Genomic DNA, 23,495 nt, shown 5'->3' on the forward strand with positions numbered 1-23,495 from the left:
TAATCTAAACTAACAATGTAATATTAATTTATGTAAGAAAAAAAAACAACCTTCATTGGTATCTAGAAGAGAAAGAAGATAAAAAACTGGAATACCTTTTTAAGCAGTGCAAACACCATTGGTACAAATGAACCGGGAATTAAATTTATAAACTCAGGTACAATTGAGTATGACAAGTTTGAATGAATATGATGAGGAAAAGCAGAAATGGCAAGGAGGAAGGAAAAGATGTGGGGAAAGATGTACTCTAGAAGAGCACCAGGTTTCACTATTTGACTAATTCATGCTGAACTTAGAATGTTTCCCATATAATGAAATCTGAATGGTCGGCATGTCTTGTATTCACTGCAAATGGGATAATTATTACAAAAATGCTTTCTTGAAACTTCTTATAACCAAACAGTTCTAGGAAGTTTTGCCAGGTTCAGTTACAAAGACAATAGAGACTTTTTTTTTCACCAGTTTTGCTAATTCCAGACAATTCTGTGGCTGGATTTTGATGTAGAAGGCATTTAGCAGTCTTAAACGTGGTGACAGAAGGTGAACTGGCTGTGATAAACAGGACCTGCCAAGTTATGCATGAGTGCCTGCAGTGGAATTTACAGTGAGGTTCATCTGCTATCCCAGAAGGTGCACAGGACTGCAACTGTTCAAACCTCAGACCTGTCATTGGAATTAATGTAGTGTTTCATAAGAATCTTTACTTTCCTTATGATTGTGGCATTATATCTCTACAGCTTTTGTTCCTTAATGACATGTCTTAGATGAGCTTACACAGAAAATAAAACTATTTCCTAGAATTACACAAACATTTAATGCCATCATGAGACACATGTATTTTCAATTTCACATCACCTGTACCTACTCTACACCTTTCCTTCATGTTTATACTGTTAGTATAAACACAGCTACATGAATAATGAAAGAAGGAAGCCGCGTATTTTCCTGCCATACACAGAGATGCTTAAGTAAATGGAAGCTTTTCTGATATATAGCAGTTGTGACCAAAAAGACAAAGAAAATGTTAGAACAGATGAGAAAATAAATTGTGAACAAACCAGAAAAGATCCTTGCTTCAGTGTACTTGCAGCTGAATGCAGCTCTAGCCTCCTATATTTTAAAAACAAGAAAAGTACAGTAAAGGACACTGAGGTTTATCAAAGCTATTTTTTTAAAAATATGGCCATTGACTGAATAATTTCAAACATTTCAGCTTGAAAAACAAAAAGCTTTGAGGCTGATACTTTGAAGTTTGCCAATTCCCTAAACAAGTAAAGAGAAGGTAAATGGAGGATTCAATGTTTTTCATAACTGAAGAACTAAGAGAAACACAATGACATTAGCAAGCAGCTTGTAAAAAACAAACAAGGAAGTTTGGATTTTTTTTCCAAAACATTCATTGTTAAACTGAGAAATACCATACATTATGGAAGGCAGAATTTTTAAAAGGATTCAAAAAAGACCTTTGTGAATATACTAATAGAGTGTTAAAATATATGTAGGTATTTGACATAATAGTCAGATGTTTCTTCCAGTGTAAGTACAACTATTGTAATCTTTGCTTATGGGAGTCTGGAAAAACATACCCCAAGAAAAGATTGCTTTGTATATGTGTTCTATTTTTATATTCCCCCTAAATAGCCATTTATGGCTACTGTCAGAATCAGGACACTAGACCAGCTTAGTGATACATTCTGGTCTAATGTAGCAGATTACAGGGTAGATTTAAATGTAAGCAAGTCTGTCTGTCTTGATAGTAATTCTGTGATGGGGTCCAGAATCTCAATGGCAGGGAGTAAGACACATGCTGTACATAATGTACAAGTGGATTTGTCATTGTTTATTTAGCACTCTAGCTGCTCAAGGGACTCTCTGGGGGTGAACAATGCCAAAATCCATAAGACGCCCCTGCTTGCACAGTTACAGTCTATTCTAAGAAGCCAAAGTAGGGCACATGATTTACAACTTATCCCAGTGAAAAACCAGATGTGAATTTAATCTCTTGATTACATTACATCCTGAATTATTTAATTAATGGATGCCTAACTTATTCCATGAAAAGGTCACAAATGTTGGGAACATCTTACGCAGCTCATGTAAGCATATGTGAGGCAATGCAGTCTCTTATGTCAGAAAGCAGGAAACAGTAACTACATTCTTAACAGTTCTATTTAGTTTCTTGGTTTGATTGTCTGTATGTACCATGATCAGTGCCTCAAATCAGTCCTAAAATGTTGCTACCATACTGTACCTCAGTGAACTAATCTCGCTGTAGTGAAGAATCAGAAGACTGAGGGGGAGATGGACATTGATGAAGGGGCAGGGAATGCAAAGCCCCTTGTTTCTAGTGGCATGCACATTAGCTTCAGCCAGGCCTGGTACTTCTCTGCAGATCAAAGTGAAACTGTTGTCTTAAACAGGCAAGAAAAATAGGTTGGGTGGGGTTCTGTAAAATGCTGAAAAAACCCAAAGACTTAATGGAAACATTTTAAAATCCAGCTACAGGGAAAGGCTTGAAATGTATGTGTAACTTGACCAATGAGGTTAAACCTCTTTTCTTGCTGTTTCATGTCAGTTTTCTTTCCTTAACTGTCCCTGGATTTTCAAGAGAAAAAACATGGAAATTTGCATTTGATTTATAGAACTAAGTGCACTGTTACCTAGTAGTAAATTAAAACTAACCATTCATTTTTCTTTCAATAGGCCAAGTTGATAGAGTTCAGTCCACTGAGGGCAACTGATGTTAGACTTCCAAGTGGAGCAACGTTTGTTATTGCTAACAGTTGTGTTGAAATGAATAAAGCAGCAACTTCTCATTACAATATTAGGGTAATGGAGTGTCGGCTGGCTACAAAGGTAATGCATGGCTTATGTCAAACTCTAATGAAACCTTCATCTAAATATGTGCTTTTTTTCCACTTCTGACTAGCTGTGTCTTTAACACCTGGCTAGGTGCTACTCTTAGTACAATTTTTCTTTCTAGAACCAGACACTTTTCATCTGCAAGAGCAGATGTCCTGCCAGGCTTAATGGAAGTGCAAGGACTGTGTCCTTATATAGAAGATTATGTGATTTAGTTCTATTAGATTTATTTTTATTTTACTTCAGTGGAGGAAATAAGTCTATTTTTCAGAAAAAAAATATTCCCAGTTAATAAGATAGACTGTTTCTGTTAAATCTGAATAATGACAAATAATGGTAAGCAAACAGTAGGGTCACATGTTTTTATGTATATATGGCAATAGATGTGTATTTTCTAGGATTTAGAGAACATCCAATTTAGTAGTTGAAGGCCTGGGAGTAATATTAGAAATGCTGATTAGCAGCATGTATGTCAGTGTAAAGTTTAAAAACAGGCTTGAATTAATCCCCAACATTTAACTTGCACTGCCAATTTACAGTTTGAAATTAACTCTAAAATGTATGGAAATTGAACAGGGGAGTTCAATTAGTTCTGCTTAGTTCTGGATTTTGTATGTTCATGAGTGTATAGATATAGGGTTTGATTTGATTTTTTTATGGGAAGACAGTACTTTTTCTTTGATAAGATTAAATGACGAGTAAACTTAAAGATTCACTGCAGTTGTGCCCAACATATGATGCTCTGGGAAAGAACAGAATGTGGGTCACAAAGTCTAGGAGAAAGCTTTGAAAAATGCAGTGTGGAACTCCTTGCCACAGAATGTGAGATCAATATCTGAGCAATAGTCAAAAGTACTTTGAATATCTGTTTGCATCATGATTCCATAAAAAACCAACTTCTTACAAGTTTTAGTTAGTGCTAAAAAAATAGTTGAAGATCTGATTAGACACTGAAAAAATGTATTATAGAATAATGTGCTGAGATATTTTTGAGGAGGGAAGCTAAATTTCAGATGACTTTTTAAATGGGCTTTAAACTCAAGTATAAAAGGAATAGTCCCAATGACCACAGTTAAAGCTGTTGTCTGTGAAGTTAATAAGAAAGTTTTTAAGCCATTAAGAAAATGAAGATAAGGACCTGCCTATTTGTTAGTTCTGTATTAACTGATAAAAGTCTAATTTAGGGTTGCTAATTGACAAAATATATGTTTTTAAAAGAAGTTTCTTTTGTAAATTCTTTTGTTTTTTTTCATAAGGAATAGAGAGCCTTCACATATCATCTATTCTAAAAGGCACTGTACAATGAGTGTGTTAAGCTGTGAGAGCTTTTGAAGTTACTGTTCCACATATCAGACTTTGTGAATTGAATCAAATTTTCTTAATTGCTTTAAATTATTAGTCCTGTACAGTAAACTGAAGAGGTAGTAAGGAAAGGTTTTTTTTTCACATTCCTGTTAGCTATGATGCAATCTCTAAAAATGTACTTTTAGCAGATGCTTGATTGTAAAGAGACTAACAACATACACCTGTCTGTTTTTGAACATATGCTACCCAGATGGAAAGCTGCACACACTATAAAAATACATTGAGCCAGGAAAAGACTGTCTTTAGGAAGAGGTCACAGTGGGGTGAAGGAGGGCAGGTATGTAAGTGGAAACAGGGAAGTCTTCTAAGCACCATTAAGCTAATGGAACTATGAACTAATGTGCTGGGCCTTGCAATAATGCTTTAAAAGAAGTTCTCATCGTAAGTGCCTTAGGACAGGCTTTTTTTTCCCCTTTTCTGCTTTAGGTAATTCTAGAATTTCGTACTGCTTTACTATGTAGGTAAAGATTCCAACAGAACATATCCCTGCTAGCATTAGTATAGAGGATTTTGGTATCAGTCTGTCCTACAGCAAGTGAGTTCTTGATCATCCTGGCAAATTACCTTTCTTAGGTTCTGTTTCTTTACCTTCCCTCTATAGAATCATTCTTTTGCCTTTTTCTTTCCCTTTCTCTATTCTTGTAGCAGCCTCTGAGTGCTCTCCTGCACTCTGTTAGAGTGAGTTTAAAGACGTTTCTGTTGTGCAGAGCACTCCCAGTTCCGTGGGGATCTGACCTGTCCCTCGTTGCGCGCTCTCCCCGGCTGCACGGAGCGGGCTGGGAACGCCACACTCCCCCTGCTTCGCCCTCAGTGTGGTGTGGGGCCAGCAGTGTCTGCAGCTGCAGAGCCACCATCAGCTCCTGGGCACAGATGCTCCAATGGCATTACAGAAAGGTTACGTGTAAGGAGGTGATGTTGCTATAAAAGTATTCCTGGATTTATTCCTAGTCAGACTTTCTTGTATTTATATTTGTCCCATCACTTACCAAGTATGTTTTCCTCTCAGTTACTTACAGTTCTCCTGTGTGGCTGTGTTGAACAATAAAGAACAATAAAGCCCAGAGATTCTATATCCTGGCAGTTAAGAGCCAGCTGCTTGATGTCCATATCTTTAATCCATCTAGTTAGAGATCATCAAGAAAATATCCAGCTGGGATAAGTATTAGGATTAGTTTTTGTACATTAAAGAAATGGAAATTTTTTTTCCCATTTCTGTTCCATGTCCATTACAATTCAAGCTGCTGCAGCTAGACTGTTTTCAAAAACCATTTCTGTTTGCCCATAATATTTTTCCCAGAATCAAAACTTTGCTATAAGCAGGATAGATCTTTCCAGCAAAGCTGTGCCCGCTGGCCCAACAGGGTCAGTTTCCATTTGGAACATTTGACCTGTAAAACCCCAGTGTAGTCTAAGGCTTGCCTGAAACACAGCATCTCCCTTGAAGTACAGAAATGGGAACAGATGTGACAATGCATGTGGCCTATTTCTGCAGGGGATTATTTATTATAAAAGGAAGTAGAAAAAATTTTGTTGCCTTATAGAATATTATTGTTTGTAAATTATGTTTAATTTCTCATAATAAAATCCAGGGGATGCTGAATATTGGGACTAAAGCATGAGGAAAATAATTTCCATTCATTTAGCACCTTGAAGAAGATCTATATGTACCAACATACAGCATTTTTAAAATGAAGCAGTAATTTTTCTTCTAACTTACCAGTAAGTAAGCTAAAATGCAGATTACATAAAGGCTGTAGAATTCTAGGTACTCGGAGCCTTTGAAAAGGAGGCCAGAAGTGACTTAACCAGTCTCTTACAGAAAAAAAATTTTCACATTGATTTCTGCATTAGGCACTAAACAGTTCTGCTTCTTTTTCTACCACTGAACATATAAAACTGTGTTTTAAATGGCAGCAAAGTTATAGGATTAGGATTTTGTTTGTTTTGCTCTGCTGAGCCTCACATAAATCTCAGAAAGTCACTAGATGGCACCAAAAGTAGTTAATTTTTAGATACTGCAAAAAAGCAAAACTGGAAGAGCCCCTGCAAAAAAAGCACTGTTTGAGGAGAGTGAGAATCTACACCAGATAGCTGGGCAGCAGATCTGCTTAAATTTCATGTGTAACTTTGCACAAAACAAAGCAACTACTTCTCAGGCATGTATGTAAATCCCATGACTTTTTTAACCCAGAAAATTAAATGGCTTAGCTGAATGAAGACAAATTATTTCAAATCAATCTCAGTCCAAACTGGTGCTTATTGAAAAGAATACACTGGGTGAAATCTTGGCCTTGTTCATAAAAGGTTTGACTTCTGATTTGTATAGAAAAAGGATTTCATTCCCTAGTCTTTCTGGTTTAAACTCTTTCCAGACATACAGCTGGATCTAGAAGTTTTAAATTCAATTTAAACGGTGCAGCACTAGAGATACACTATGTGCTTATGAACACAGTAAAATGATATTGGTGTGTACCTGCTAATCTTTACTTGTTTTACTTTGTAATCTGTTGAAATTACAGGTAGTATGTCAATGATCACTGACTATTCTTCTATAATTCATAACATGAAAATATTTTACCTTATGAGGAATGCTGCTTTACCACTTTCATTAGACACATGAAAACATCAACAGATATTTCAGCCTTCCAGAGAAAAGCCTGTTGGACATTCTGCCTTTCAAGATTCTGGTGTGTTGAACTGTCAACTGCCAAAGCATTACAAAGATACACAAAGCATGGTATCATTTCCAGGAGTGGGGAAAACAGATGCATATATAACTAATGAATATCACAGCAGCCATGTAGGAACGGAACAGATTCAGACCAACAGTGTACCATTCCTGTAAAGGTTCAAAAGTTCCTTTAAATTGGATGTTAAAGAAGGTACTTAAATTTCACTTAAAACTCCAGAGATTGAAAAAGGTTATGGTTATTCTCCTCACAAATCTTTTGACCACTTTCATATTTTTCATATTACGAAAAAAGGTTGTAATGACAACCTGAAATGTTCATCATAAAATTCCAGGAGTGTACTGGAAATGTCAAACTGAAATGTTAGAGCAAATACTAATAGTATGGAAATAGACTTTTTAAGGACTTTCAGTGTTACAACATCATAGATAGCACTTGTATAAACAGTTGTCCAGATGGGATTGTAAAAGGTTAGTAAGTGCTTGAAGTAACAAAGTCCATGGAAGAGGATAAATCACTGATCTTATACCACACAAATAATGCCAGTAGGGCTTTTACAGACAGTATCTGATTTGAGAGAATATCTGTCATTCACAGACCTTTAATAATAAATATAAGTATTGACTTCTCTGTGCTGATAGAGAGTATGCTGTGATGGTTCTCAATTAAGTGAAAAAAGAAAATGGGTCTTATACTTACGAACAACTAATAGTTTTAAACAGGAAAGCACAATATTTTTCTGTTTTCTTTTTTTTTTTTTTAATTTTAGCTTCTCTCAAAGTCAAAAGGCTTGGAGTGGAGAAAAATGTTGAGACTCCATGATGTGCAAACCAAGCTAGGAGTTAGCCTAGAGGAAATGCTGACCATTGTCGAGGAGGTATTACATCCTGAGCCTTACAGCACAGAGGAAATTTGTAAATGCCTGGGAATTAGCCTGGAGGAGCTCCGCTCTCAGATCCTTAGTCAAAACATGCAAGATGGTGAGCATATATGAAATGATGGGGTTTACTGTACAATGTTTGTATTATATAAAAATTTTATGCATTAATAAGTAGTGCAAGTGGAAGTCTTGCCAGAATGCTTGGCTGGAGTTTTGGTTGGGAAGTGAAAGAATACCATAATCAATTGATATTTTCATTATTTTAATTTAAAATAGAGCAAACTTTGATTTTGTTTGAACTGTTTATAAAATGATGGAAATAATAGATCACTTAACTGGTGTTTAAGACCAGCATGGATGGGCTTGTGCTTCTGTTCTTAACTGATAAATACACGTTCACTTCCTAAAACGGGCACTGGGCAGCAAGTTATCTTGGTCTTTCCTGAGAAAGTTCCTGTCACTACTACTATTTCTTTTTCTTTTAGGAAGATGTTGGGGAAGATGAACAATTAAGTATCTAAAGCATTTCCCATGTATTATTGTTTAGGATTATACCACGCAATCATGAGCATTGTCACACATGAAATGGATCCTGGATGCATATAGTAGGGTTGCTAATAATACCAAATAATAGAGAATTTATGATTCAATTTGCTTTCATTCCAATTGAGATCAGAATCTTTCTGTAAGAACTACATAGAATCTTTCTTCCTTGTTTCCATTCTGTAGCACTAATACCTGTACTCTTTTGGAGCCATATTACATCCTTGTCAGTCCTTCCCATGACTGCTTTCAGGAATGTGTACATTGGATGTACACAGATCTGTAACATATCTGTCTATACTGACATTTACTTAAATAATCTGTCCATCTGGAGTGATTGTAAATTTTATATATTGACCAAGGACCAGGTCCTGAATCTTTTATCAGACAGTATTAGACTATCTTATTGTCTAATTTCACTGCCAGAAGATACCAGGATGGAATAAGATATCTTAAGCCAGCTCTTTATCTCCATAGAAAGAGTTTTGATAACTTTGTACTGTCTGTACATGAGGAAGATATGAACCATGTAAATGCACTCTACAGCACTTTCCTGGGAAACTGCAAGGTTGTAAATCTTACACTGTCCCTGCACTTTCCCCTTCATGAAGCAATGCAAGACTATTAACTTACAGATGTTTATACTCCTTATACCTGGTTTATAAAACAAAATTCTACAGTTCTGCAAAATTGAGTTGTTTATACAGGTTATCTTGATTTTTTTTCAAAAAACGAAGTCTAGATGAAAAATTTAGACATAAAAGCCATAGAAGAAACTCAAAGGAAATTTTATACTGTAGCTCTGAATACTATTTGCAGATGTTTGCTGAACAAAATCTCTTAAACTTGCATGACCGTGATTTCATTTGATAAGACCAATTAAAAAGGATTATGCTGAAAGCCTTTTTGCGTGTACAATACAAAATTAAATAACAGATTTCTGTAAAACTTATGCAGAAGAAACAAGACAGACACAGACAGAATCCAAATCTGCTGGGTTTCTTACACACTATACAAATTACATGTTATGTTGGCTTTGGAACAGCAGAGGCTGTCTGAAGAAAAGATTTTTCTTACTTCCCCACTACTTTCCCACTCTTTTTAATGACAATGCCTGGCTTCTTCATGTGAGAGAGAAAACATAGTGTTAAGTAAGTAACCTCTGCAGTGAATTTCAGAGCATCAATTGAATTTCTTTGTTCCACATGCAGAACAAACCATAACATTTAGGGGATCTTTCCATGCCCAGGGATCGTTACAAATATTGTTTTGTACTGGCATTGTATCTCATGTTTAAGGATCTAAAAGGGCTCTGTACATTCTCGGTTAGCTGTAAGTCCAGCTTTGCCTCCTCTACTCTTCCAGTGACAGTCCTGTATACTTACATTAAGTTTTATCAGTATTTAAGCATGACCAGATAAAAACTCCATGTCTCAAAGGACTGGCCTTGGTCAAGTTCCAGGCCAGGTCTGGAAGCCCACAGCAACTTTGCATCCCTTTACAGCAACTATTCAAGGATTTCTGCAGTTCCCCACTGTACAGCCCATTCATTCCCCATGTTTGGAGAAGTACAGATGGTGCATAAAGCCTCTCTGAACTTCTTGCAGTTGTTCTTTGGTCAACTCCAAATCCTGAGTTTAAAGCTCCCTTGCAAATGTTTACACATGGATTGCACTTGTGGCTTCTGAACATCTCTAGAAAAATAATATTTATTGCTTTCTAAGGTGCACTGTGCCATAATTTTGGCTTGGACTCGAGTGCTTCACAGAACACATAGTGTGTGGTGATTGTGGGACATTAAGTATTTATAAGCTTCGCCACAAAAGGGCGAAGCTTATTCTCCTGTAAACCAGTATATTCCTTTAACCATGAAATGTTTTTTCTTCTTAAATGAGATATTTTTTAAGCCCATTTTTCCTTTTCATACAAAAAATTGTAATCTAATTCTGACATTTAAACCTGAGAATGAAATCACCATGGGAGGAGCAGGCATCCATTTGCTGCATGGATTTGGCTGTTTAACTCCTATTTGTTGCCTGGAAAGAGAATTCTAAATCTGTGCTGCAAGTTCCGCAAGTGCTGCTTGAACAGCCGTTCATGGGCGTTGATGGTGATCTGAGGAGCTGTTTCCACACTCCCTGCACTGGTGGCTGTAGGTGAGGGGGCCTCAAGTGTTGTCAGGTGGCTCTGGGGTTCAGAAAGCTCTCTCTGTGCATCAGTAGATGCCCTGCATGACCAGAAGTTACACCTCCAAACGGATAGACCTCAAAGCACATCCCAGTTTAAGGGTTCAGGTGCCTGGTTCAGCCTTGCCCTGATCCATGTCATGGAGAATTTGGGGATATACCACAGAAACAGAGATGTGGCTGCTCCAGGCAGATCCCATACCTGGAGGATGGAGGCTTTTGGGGTGTGCCACAGGTTAGGCACGGGCACTAGTGTCTAGATTAGTTGCAAAAGCCTTGTAATGCCGCTGTTCCTCTGGAGGAAAAATCACTTTAAACCAGTAGTTACCATAATCTCAAAACAGGTGTCTGCTGAATGTGTCACCGAATCCAGCGATGACTCGTCCCCTGGTTTATTTTCAGAAAGCCAGATTGCAAACAGTTACATGAGCAGTCCCAGTAGAGTAACTGTTCCCCACTTCAAGTAGGGGGTTCACAATCTGGCTCAAATTAAAGCCATCTGGCAGCATTTTCTTATATACATTACGAGCCAGAAACCTTCACCCTCATCATGTTCAATCAGCAGGATGCCTAACAGAGAAGGGTACTATTCCATGTGAGTAATGGTGCTAGAAACTGTCCCCTACACAACTGCGTGTCCGTGAGTTTTTCCGGTTGTAAATTTCTAACAGTCCCATCAGCCATGTGTAGCTCATTAATCTACAGTGAAATGTATCTTTAGAAGCTGCCAAAGCAACTAGAAGAAAAAAATATATAGCCTGGAGAGGCTGGTCTTTAGCTAAAGGTCAGATAGAATTGTACAGGAAGCCTCTAAAGAAAGGAATCTGCTGAAGTTGAAGTTGTAACAAATAATACGAGTTGCTGAGAAGCCACAACATTTACTTATACAGAAAAAAAAAATCCTTTAAATGGACTAGACAGGTTTGCACAATTTTTCTAAAGCTAAAATTAAAAATATGACCATACAGTTGAAAATCTACAATAAACATTTCTGTTATATTTAGTTAACCCACAATTATTTGGGACTAATAGCCCAGATTTTTTTTTTGTCTGTTAAGGGATTTTATATGGATTTTGGACAAGCTTTCATTTACATTAGTCTGCTGGGTCACATCAACTTGGAAGATTCTTGCTGTGGTACTGTCTGTTAGTGCCCTGGAAAATGGCACCATTCTTTCAGGGGAATTTGGTGGTTTGTAAATGAACTGAATTTACCTGTTCGTGGGTGACCTGACAAATCCTCTGCATAAATTGAAGTGGGAGAAACCCGGCCTATACTATAGTTGAGTGGATTAGGAAAGTATATTTACATTTTTAGTCTAATTAATTACCTAATTCCATACATTATAGGAGATTTAAGGATCCACATGCTTTTGGGAATCTGGCATTAGTTCCCCAAACTCTGCTTTTTATGCTCTCCTTGGAGCACCACAGAGGATGAGACCAGGTAACCCAGTTGTGTGCAATCCTGCAAGGGTTTCTTTGAGGACTTCAGCTTTTCCTCTTTCAGAGTACTCCAGCCTTGGCTCAGATATAAACTAATCAGGTGTGGGCCCTCTGGTTTTGTTTCTTTTAACCATGACAGAGCATGGCTTAGGAAATCAGTGGAGCCAATATACAAGCTGTGATGTTGCAAACAGATTCCAATATAGATATGACTTCTAGAAATATCATCTGTACTCTATCTTCAGTTAGGTAGAGAGGGTTGGTTTGGACTACCCATTCAAACAGAAGAGATAGAAGAAGGTTTCTGTATTATCAGAGGCATTTGGTGTTGAAAGATGAAAATACGTGAATAATTTCATTATTTTAGAATAAGGCTTAGAGAGTACCAAGCTGTTTGCTGTCCTGAAGATAATTTGCCTGAGAAGAAAAGCAAGCTATAACAAAAATTCTTAAACATAATTTTTTTGAAATAAAATGCTGCCTGTAACAGACCAAGAGCTAATGCCCAGATCCCAGCCTTTAAGCGGTACTAATTCGGTAAACGATAACACACAGCCACTCTGTGCTGCCTGGAAGGAGCGTGTTCCCAACCAGAGGAAGCTGTGTCAAGGTAGCAAATTCCCCCTTCCACAGAGGGGCTCTCCCAGGAGCCAGCACTGCCCAGGACACAGCTCAGGTCCCCTGGCTGGCAGCCAGAGCCAAGCACCCTTTGTGGTTCCAATTCCTGACACGACGAGCACAACACAACCCCAGAGAATTTAAGGTAATCTGGCCAGTAGAGCATTGCTCTACCAAAGGGTGGTCTCCGAATCAATCACAGCCTTTGGCAAGTCTGTGGCCCGACAATTGAAACCAGACATGTTTTCAGTTCATTCTTTGGGTTACTACTGTTCAATGGTGATTTACAAGAGAGTGTGAGCTATGGCAATCTCTCACGCAACTTTAGATATTCCCTAAACGAATGCACATTTAGAAATCTCCTTGCTCTAAAACAATGCCTCATAAGAAAAGAATATTTAAAGAGAAACCATCCTTAAAAATAGGCCAAGTTGCCTTTCTTCAGCGTTCAAAAATACTGAGGCTCCACTTTGCAAAACACAGTGCAACTAAGTCCAGCAGCAACAAAATCAGACACCAAAATATGCTCTTCCTGTGTGATACTCTCATGTCCATGTTTCTGGGGGGCACTCAATTTTCTCACTTCTGTTCTAGTTTGAAATGCTTTCAGAAGGCCTGTTCACAAGGCAAACAGCACAGCGTTTCTCAGTAGCAGGCTGTATTGAATTACAAAATAAATAGGAGCAGAAGCAATATCAGCAGTAGAAGAACATTGCTATGTTAAATGTTTCTGTCTCATTTTAGACTGCTTGTGTCTCAGCACTATTTTGAGCATTTACAGTTGTGAAATACTCTGGAGAAATAAAAAGGCATTATAGAGGTGCTGATGAAGTTTTAGTCTGTAAGGGTTGCTGCCTGGAGTGTACAACACGAGAGACTTCATACTGGACCTAATTTTATTTCCAGTCTTTCAAGGAAGATTTCTACATGTATTTGCAAATGTAGATTACTGAAAGTGTCAGAAGTGGTTCCAGAACTTGGCAGTCTCCACAGAACAGCCAAGTAAGAACTTTGTGGGTCTGGGTCAGACAGAAAATTCTATTTTAAATACAGGGCTGGTCTTGCTTCTCCTTTTACCCCTATTGGAGTGTTTTGTCAGCCATTTTGGAAAGCAAGAGAGACCAGGAGCTGAACTGAGAGAGAAAGTTCACTCTAAAGGAGAATTTACATGTAGAAAGAAGGATGTCCTGAAGTGCTCTAGCAAGGCTTTGCTGTGCTAAAATAAGGAAACAGTGCAGTAGGTGCTCCATATAAAGGTTAAAGTCCATTAATATTTACCACCCAAACAGCAAATGCAAACCAATTCAGTCATAAATTAAATTATGTCAAGCATGCTTCTGGTGAACAATACTTCTTAAATAGTAGCCATGGTATTAAAGCAAACAGAACTATATTGGGAGAGGAAAACAATGAACTACAGCACAAGCTTGGGAACAGCAGATCAATTCTCAGATATTAGTTGCAAACCAAACCTTCCTGTAAATATGGGTGGCTTGTGGCATCTTTAACCACAACCATCTCCTTCCTTTTTATGCCCCATTATTCAGGCTTGATGGAGGTCTCTACCCTGATGGCCACACAGGTTTGGACCTCCCCCCCCCAACCCTTCCCAGAAAAATTGCTTTTTTTTGGCACAATAGAAAAAGTTTAGCCAAAATCCTTGCACTAATCTTTCATTCTTAGTTGGTCTGTACTGATCAGTACCTGTCTGGCCTTGGTATCTCTTCACAACCACACAGGCAGCACTAACTAACTATTTTTGTACCAAAAATAAACCCTGAAATCCAAAGTGAAAGCACCTGTTCTCTTTCTTCACTGTACCTTTAATCTGGTATTATCTACAGTCATAGTGAGCCTGCATTGTTGAGAAAAAGGAAAAAAAAAAAAAAAAAAACGTGGGTGGTGTTTTTTGTGGTTTGGTGGTTGCTTTTTTTTCAAGCAAAGGTCCATCTGCACAGTTCCATAATTGATGCAGATTTGGCCTGGAGCAGCCACACACAAGCCAGCAGGTGCTGGCTGTCAGCTGCCTGCAGGGCACTGGGGACCCTCCAGGTGTTCTCCTGCCTCTGTTCTGCTGCTATTTGAAAACCTGAAAGCTTTAGATTAATGCCCTAATGCTGTCACTGCCAACCCTTGTGCTTCTGCCTTGCCTCTGCAAAGTAACAGGAGAGACTGAGCCTGTTCAGTGGCACAGCAAATAACCAGAGCATGTGCATGAAGCTGTCAAAATGAAAAAAGATGTTTACATTGCATTTTGATAACCTCTAAACTTTATTTTTATTAGGGCTTTTAAAGAAGATGTAGGTGAACTTTTGCAGAAGACTTTCAGCCTAGAGAATTCTCATATAAATTGCTAAAAAACCACAGTTCTGTTATGTTTTTGTATGTTGCTTTTGTAGTGAATAATAATGCAGTTTTCTTTTTGTGTAGTTTCCACCTTTAAGTTATACCAGCGTGCAAAGCACGTGTACAGTGAGGCTGCCAGAGTGCTGGAATTTCAGAAGATTTGCAGCGAAGCACCTGCCAATGCACTCCAGCTGCTGGGAGAATTAATGAAGCAGAGCCATATCAGCTGCAGGGAGATGTATGAGTGCAGCTGTCCTGAACTGGATCGCCTGGTCGACATCTGCCTGTAAGTTCTGACCACAAGGAAGAGTAATGGCCTGTGGAGAATACGGTTCGAATTGAGGAGAAAATATGACATCCTCGGCTATTGCAATCTTAAAATGAAAGTATTCTTGTCTCTTCTTACAAAATTAATCTCCTGCAGGGACATTACATGGTCAATTGTTTCCCTGCTGACATCTGTGTAATACTTTCAGATGAAAGCTACGGTTTATGGCTTTATTACAGATTTTGCTTTTGGACTGACTCATCGTCACAAGTCTTACGTTAGACTGTTGGTTACTCTTTTTTAAGTTGCAGAAGAAGTCATAAGTGGTGTTCTTAAAACATCGTCTTACTTGCTCTATCTGAATTGTTACTTTTTCTTTGTTTCTTCAAATTGTAGCATCATAGAATGATTTGAGTTGGAAGGGATCATCATGTTCCAACTCCCCTGCTGTGGGCAAGGACACCTTGCACCAGACCAGGTTGCTCAGAGCCCCATCCAACCTGACCTTGAACACTTCCAGGGATGGGGCATCCACAGTTTCTCTGGGAAACCTACTCCAGTACCTTACAACTCACATGGGGAATAATTTCTTTCCAATATCTAATCTAAATCTACCTTTTTCATGTTTCTTAACCATTTCAGTACTGCTGCCACAGGAGTTCCAGGGCATAAGCAAGCTGTTCTACAACCTCAGGTTGTCTTGGAATTATAATGAAATGTAGTGAAATGCTATTTGCATTTTTTCAATTAAAAAAGTAAGTTGTCCAGTATATCAGATAGGTTGGACAGCAATTCACTGTTTAAAAAATGAGTGTGCTGTTACAGGGGGCTGACACTTTGCTTCTCCCTGTGCTATCTGAACTTTCCACATATAATTAAGTCCCTGTCTCTGCCCCAGCATTATTCTTTCAGCTGTGATCCCTTTCTAACTCAGTTTGGTCGTGAGGAAACAATCTCAATTCTAAAGAACATTCCCTGAGTGCCATTTTGTCCCTTCTCTTCTCCCACACACAGGCTGTTGTGGTATCAGGCTGTTGTTTCCATGACTCAGCTACAGGGGATGATGAGATCTGGTGCAATCGTGTGTTAATCTACAAAGTAAGAACAAGCACTGAGTACTCACATCCTACATAGCATTTCATCCTTCCCACAGGGTCAGCATCAAACAGTGTACACATTTTGGTCTTTCTTTATTTCTCTTTTTCTGGTGTATTTACTCACCAGTCAGACACTTGATGCTAACTTTGATCTAAATTCAGTGCCTATATAAGGAATTTAGTGGTTGGTGATCATTTTAACAGGGGCTGGGGGAAACAGTTGCCCACCTGGGCTGTCCCTCCTCTTCTCCATCCCTGCCTCTGCCCCAGCCATCCTGTCCCAGCTGCTTCCCACCGTCCCATAATGGCTCCCTGGTCACCCTCATAACTTGTGCCCCTCATTGTTCCTCCTTCTCCTTGGAGAAGGGTGTGCTTAGTTTAGGAAACTGCTCTAAGCCAGAGCATTACTGCCCTGCAAGAAGGGAAATGTGGGGTGACACAAGTGTTTGCAGGTCTGAGGTCAAGAAATGTTGTTTCACTATCTTTTAGAAGCAGATATCCCGTCTTCTTGCTACATCTTTTCAGTCTTGAAGAAAATAAATGGCTTCAATTTGAAGTTAAAAAAAATAAATAATTAATACCTTACCACCTTTACCAGCTTTTTAAAAAAAATTAACTGAGAAATTAGTCTGGCTTAGAATGAAAATATAAATTTTACAAGCATGCAGTTTAGCATATACTTTTTTCTTCTGCACTCATGGATTTTTTAAGTTGCAGTACCCACTTATCAGGTTTGTAAATCAATAAGAGTACAGAACATGATTATTTAGGTGAGTGTGATTTCTTTTGCAGACAAGATGGAATGGCCTCTGAGGCAGAAACCTACAAACCTAAAAACTGAACAAAAGACTTCTGGACATTGACAGATTATTTTTCATGTGGGATACACGTGCTGTGCTAAAACAAAGCAGCCTGATTGCCACTGGACAGACTGATAGCAACTGAGCAGAACAAATTTTGATTCTTCTCTTGGGACCCAGTCCAGGGTGTAACTCCCAGGCTGTGTTCAGTTTATTGTATCACACAGTGATCACATCACTGCAGTGACACAGTGACAGTCAACTCAGCAGGGCAGTTCCACCAGAGTTATCTCAGCTGCTCAAATGGAACCGCTGATCTGAGTGTGAGAGGGGATAACTATCTCCAGGGTCAGCTGAAGACAGAAACTGAGCTCTACTGAATTATCAATGATCTTGGGCAACAAAGTCTTGATCCCATGCAAGGCATTGGCACTGCCTGTTCTGAAGCACCACTGGCAGGGCTGGAGCCTTTAATTAACACATGCATTGCTTTAGGTGCGGTAACTGCCCAGAGCTGGTGCCTCAGTCAGTGGCGTCTAATGACTGCACTTGGCAGAGCTGAGGAACCCATTCTGACAGGGCCTGTTCTCAGAAAAGCTGGAAGGAAACTGTTGGGCCCTGTGCAGGGGAAGACAAGCAGGTACAACTTGGCCAGAAGTGCTCTGCAGCATGGAGTTACCTGTGCCACGTTGCAATGAACCAGCGAGGATGGCAGGGACAGCCTCTTGCAGCAGGAAGCTCAGCATGGGAATGGAAACTGTTCCCCCATTTGTGCTGAGCTCTGTGCTTCCATGGTGACACAGCTCCAGCTCAGGCAAGGGGACACTGGCTGGCAGGCAGGAACACAGCCACAGTACCAAAAGGAAAGCAGTAGTTAGGATTTTTCTAAATTAAATTAAAATTCATCAGAGCATTTCAGTTCCAGGGAGCAAAATATAAATAGAAAAGGGAAAAAGTGATGTGTGTGCCCATGTTACACCAGATTCCTGACTTACCAGCAGAAGAGCCCACAGTATATGATGGGCAGTGCTGAGTACCACAGTGGAGTGTCATTCACGTGGAATGATCTCAAATTTATATATTAAAATTATTTCATCTGGGGTTTTTTAATTGTATTCTTTGCACAGAAAAAAGTAAATTGTTTGTTCATTGTTCTTTGCAGTCTTGTCTCATCAAGAATATTTCCTAAGAAAGGCATCTTTCTTCCCTAGAAGTTTAGTATTAAATCTTTTTCTGATTTAGTAATTAGAATTCTAAAAGTGTATAGCTATTTTGGATTAATGCCACTTAAGCGAGCATCTAATTTTTGGAAAAAAGGTCTTAACTTTTCTTAAGTTGTACATTAAAAAACCTAGAAAATATAAAATCACTAGTCACTGTAGGAAGGCTTGGCTGATGTGATTATAGAAATGGCCAGAACTACATAAATTACATTCTTACTTGCGATGATATACAGCTGCCCTGTAACTCTCAAAAGCTTTTCCAAAAATGCATTCCACAGAATTGCCTGAGTCTACTGCCGCTCTCTCCTTACAAGGTTTAAACTGTGAAGAATAATCTGCATATCCAGATGTTTTCTGTTTTGCCTAGATCTTTATGTTTTACTGTATAACCTCTGCCAAGAAAGAAAGAAAGGGATCCATACTTGCTGTGGTTTGTAGTGCTGAAAACTGTAACCACAAGTTGGTCAGTTGTTTTTTTCATTTGCAAAAACTGAAGACTAGTGCTTTCTCTAACTCACTTCATCCTGCTAATAGCCGGTTTACCTGTTAGTCTTCTAAAGCAGGTAACACAGCAGATTCATTAAACAATCAAGGGACAAAAAATGGGATGTGAGCTCCTAAGTGAGTTAGGTACACTTGAAAATCTCTCAGTCCTTAGTTTTGCACGTAACTTACTTTTCTTCTCCATCTTTTGGTGCTATAAATCCTGATAATTTTTGTGTTCCCAGCCATGCCTCTTACATGACAGACAGCTAAATCCTCTCTGACCACTTTTAAAAGATACAGATTGTACATTATATCCAGGTGCATTACAATAGCCAACACAATTTTGCATTTTATCAAGACTCTTAGCATTTCCACTGATGATTTTCTTAAAGCTGCAGAGCCTGCAATCATGGCATAATTTGAAATTTCAACAAAGCCAGAAACACTTAAAGATGCTATTCAAATGCAAACTATAAACTACAAAGCAAAATAAGCACAATCCTCCCCATTTATATATTTAAATCTTACCATGTTAACTCCATGCTTTCTGAAAAGCTATTTCATAATTTTAAATATTTCAAATGAACAATATTGCTCTGGGTTTTTTTCACATCTTAAAAGCACAGTTACTTTTAAAATGGACTACTGCCACGTCTGCCTACTGTTTCTGTGCACCAGACTATGGGATTTCCATTCTTATTCCCTTCTTTTATTCTTTTACTCTTCTTTCCTTTGCTGCAGTACTCATATGTTTACTCTCATTTACACCCCTATAAGCTAATTCTCTTTGTGTTCAGTGAAGACTGGAACAAGATACATAAACACTTCCAGAAGCAAAGGCCAGAACCTGGGACTGGGAGCTGAGTGCCCCCAGCACTGGGCTGCAGGCACATTCCCTTCTCCCTGCACTCCGTGTTGTGGTGCTGCAGGGCCCAGCAGCGCACAGGGCCTTTCCCACACGTGAAATCCTCACCTCCCACTGCACACGTGAGCTCCCCATCCACAGGATTGTCTGCTCAGACTGCTCTTCAAAATCCATCTAGATGCCAGTGCACAAGAGGAGTGTCTGGCCAGGAATCCCACTTTACCAGAGGGGTCCAGCTTAGTATTGAACTGATTAAAACTTTAATGAGGCAGTTTCAGACCTGTTCCAAAGACAACATCCTTGTGTTTGATCTAGATACCCCAGGCACCACATCTCCTGAGACACAGAATGAGGTGCTCCCTCCTGGATCCAGGTAGTATGAGGTACCTGTTTTTCAGATGGTGCAGCACTGCCCATCAGGTTCCTCAGCAGCCTCAAGTGGCTGCTATCACCACATTTGACACTGTTAAGCCACAGTATTTTGAAACACAGTGACTTCAGCTTTGCAACAGGCATATTTTCTGTCTACTTTATGCTTTATTTCAACTAAGTATTCGAAAATGACTCAGTAAAAATGAGGCATGAGCATGACCACAGAGAATTATGAAATCAATAAAAGGTTCAGAACTATTCTGAAGGGATTTCAGTTGCCTACCAAAATAAAAGGCAGACATCATCTGAAATATGAAGTTCTGTCTGAGGTAACAGACCAAATGAGTACAGACAGTTGATTTTACAGATTCTGAAAAGTGGATTGGGCCTTATAAAGTCAATGGGAATTTCCTTATTGATTGCAACTGGGACTGGATTGGATCCTGCTCATTTTAGGAGGTTGCTCCATGGACTAGAAACTACCATTGCATCAGAAAATGAGTGGCTTACAGGAATAACAATAAGTAAAATAAAACACCAACAGGAAATGCAGAATGAACATAAAATGGAGTCAGTATGAAGGGTGACACCACACAGACACACTGAAGGAAGTGTTTCTGTTCAAGAAGAGATGTGTGTTTAGAATCAAACACATATGCAAGTACTTGCTTGAAATATGACCTAAACCTCTACTAACCCAGCACTACACCAGATTCATTTAACATAAAATGCACACATGAAAAATTACAACAGCTCACTCCAAATGAGCTGTCATTTTCCAATGCTAGTCACATGATGTTGTCTCTCCCTCTAACATATTCTAGGGCTGGTCAGTCTCTCTGTGCATGGCTATTGGAAACACATCAAAAGTATTTGTTAATAAATCAGATTAGATCTCCCACAAGAAAAAGATTTCAGATGAGTTTTCTCAATCTGACTGGTTCTGTTCTTACTAGGTTAGAAAAAGCCCCAAAGTAACTTATTGCATGGTATTTTTCCTATTTTTTCTGAGTCTAAGCAAAGATCAGGAAAACAGGTAAGTACACTATTGAAAACAATTCTAAATTCTAATGAGGTGGCATCTGAGTCTTGCAGCAGAACAGCATGGGATTTGCTCTAGGACATTTCTAGCAGGCCAGTGTCTTGAGGCTGGGAATGGTTTATATTTTGCATGTCATTTATTTGTCATTGTTCTTTCTGTTCACACTCTTCATTAAGAGCATTTTTTTCCTTTTGGGACTACATTCATACTTTACCTCTACTGTTGTCATTCTTAAGTTCATGAGGTTCCTCTGAAGAGAGATGCCCAACTCAGTCCATTCAGCATGAACAGAAGTTTATGTGAGTTTATTTATACAGAATGCAGTGACTATGACTTCTTTGAGTCTCTGAACTCTCCTTTTCTTGACTGGCACACTCAGCGGTCCTGCAGAAGCCTGTGAATCTTCAGCATGGTTTAGATCTGTCCTGGAAGAATAGAGCTATTTGTCTTTGCCACATTAGAAAATGGCTTGCATGCCTACATCCTGTGCAATTAGTTTATGAACCCTCTTTTGTTATTTTTGTCATGTATTTCTGTTTTCACTTCTGATGTCTTATGAATGTTGCTAACACAATTCCTTTCTTCTCCTGCTTTCTTCATCTCAGCTGCGCTGTGATCCTAAAAACAGCTGATGCTGGAGCATTACAAAACAGGGGGACTTTTGGAACTGACAGAAATGACTATATTGCAGTTTAAAGAGTCAGCACTTTTATTTGGTCCAAAAGGGTAACTGCAAACTGTTGTACTATTACATACAAGCAAGTGAACATCAGAACGGTCAGATTACACATGGGAATACTCAAAATACATCTCAGTTTTTCATAAAAATTTTATATATGACAAAGTATCTCATTTTGGTTTATTTTACATTATTTTTTTCCCCTGTTATTTTCTTTTAGGCAATTTGGGGCCATTGGGTCACGTCTGACTGGAGCTGGATGGGGTGGCTGTACTGTGTCAATGGTGCCTACTGACAAGCTGAACACTTTCCTAAAAAATGTAAAAAAAGCTTATTACCAAACAGATGGCCAAAGGTTAGCAGTGGAAAATAATAGTCTGTTTGCTACCAAACCTGGAAGAGGAGCTTTGGTTTTTGTTGAGGCCTAAAGAACGTAAAAATTTTAAAGAAACTATGTAGAGCATGTAGAACTGGCAGTACTTCCCATGCCACAGTACATGAATGCTTTTTCTGGTTTGTATTGTAATGAACAGTTGCCATTATCAAAATGTATTTCTGAAGAAGCAATTAAAAGAAAATTCTTTGATTAAAAAAGTCTTTTTTCCCCCATATAAAATATATCTTTCAGTATAAATATTGATTTACTAAAACCTATTGACAGGGAAAACTGAAATTGAAATAAAGATGATGATTTGTTACAGTCTCTCTTTGACTGTAATAAAAGACCAGGTGTGCCATGAGCTGCCTCAGTGGAGGGATGGGACCTCAGGGGAGGGCGGTTCAGTGCTTTTTCTCTTCAGGCTGGACATTGTTTTGTTTGGAGTGTTCTGTAAAAAAGGAAGATTAAACTGAAGCATTCAAAAACTTGGAAGGACCTTGATAAACATTTCAAGCTTTCTACTGTCCACAAGTAGGATAATTACTGTTATAATTAATGATAATATTGGAAGAGCGCCTGCAGGCCAAGTAAAGCATTAGGAATACATTAGGAATACATAGGACAGCTTTTCTCCTAGCAATATTTCTTAGGTATCTTTGTGCAGGTATGAAAAAGTTTCAACAAAAATTAATGCTATTCGTGAGTTGTAAGATATGACAACCTAAGTGAATGAGCAAACAATGAAGCAAAGTTGGATTTTGAGTTATCCAAACACCATATTCGCATGCTTGAGTCTCAACTGCGCATCTACATCATAGAACATTTGCATTTTATGCAAAACTATTATAGAGGACTAAATATGAGCCACTGACCATGTGAAAAAGCAATTCAATTTTATAAGGAATTTGAGAGAATTTACTCAGTTGAACTAAGCAAAAGTAAGTTCTAGGTAGGACCAATGGAAAATGTCATTGACATCAGTGACAAATTCTGATCTTGCTATCACTTTCTGCTCCTGCCATCCCCTGTAACTGCTCTGGCAGAACAGACCCACAGTTCATAACCTGCCTCCTCAGCAGGAGAAATGGTTCTGATTGCAGAAAGGGGATTGTATATCAAGATCCTCCAAAGATGTCCTAACCCTGTTCCCGAGGGGGAAGTCAAGCTCCTGTGGCCTCTCGCACAAACTTCCACTTCTGTGCTCTCTTCAAAGAAAACCAAAGAGAAGATTTGGTGGTGTCACAGCCTTTACAGCCATAAAAGACAGCAAGAGTTGGCCCTGGGCACGTTTTTGTGATGCTAAGCACAAGTTAATGTCCAGAAGTCTGCATCAAATTAGAGATCGCTC

At 38.7% G+C, this 23,495-nt stretch overlaps 1 protein-coding gene across 2 annotated transcripts in view; it reads left to right on the forward strand.

Annotated features, from left to right (window-relative positions):
- Nucleotides 1–22,635, forward strand: part of GALK2 (galactokinase 2) — a 48,270-nt gene extending 25,635 nt beyond the window's left edge. For both annotated transcript variants that reach the window (XM_015638639.3, XM_015638638.3), the window contains exons 7-10: nt 2,704–2,856; nt 7,687–7,897; nt 15,021–15,222; nt 21,989–22,635. In XM_015638639.3, coding sequence (XP_015494125.1) covers nt 2,704–2,856; nt 7,687–7,897; nt 15,021–15,222; nt 21,989–22,196 — 774 coding nt within the window. In that variant the 3' untranslated portion in view covers nt 22,197–22,635. The remainder of the gene's footprint in view (nt 1–2,703; nt 2,857–7,686; nt 7,898–15,020; nt 15,223–21,988) is intronic.
- Nucleotides 22,636–23,495: the final 860 nt, after the last annotated feature.

This window comes from Parus major, chromosome 10, assembly GCF_001522545.3.
Source record: "Parus major isolate Abel chromosome 10, Parus_major1.1, whole genome shotgun sequence".
In the NCBI taxonomy this organism is placed as follows: domain Eukaryota; kingdom Metazoa; phylum Chordata; class Aves; order Passeriformes; family Paridae; genus Parus; species Parus major.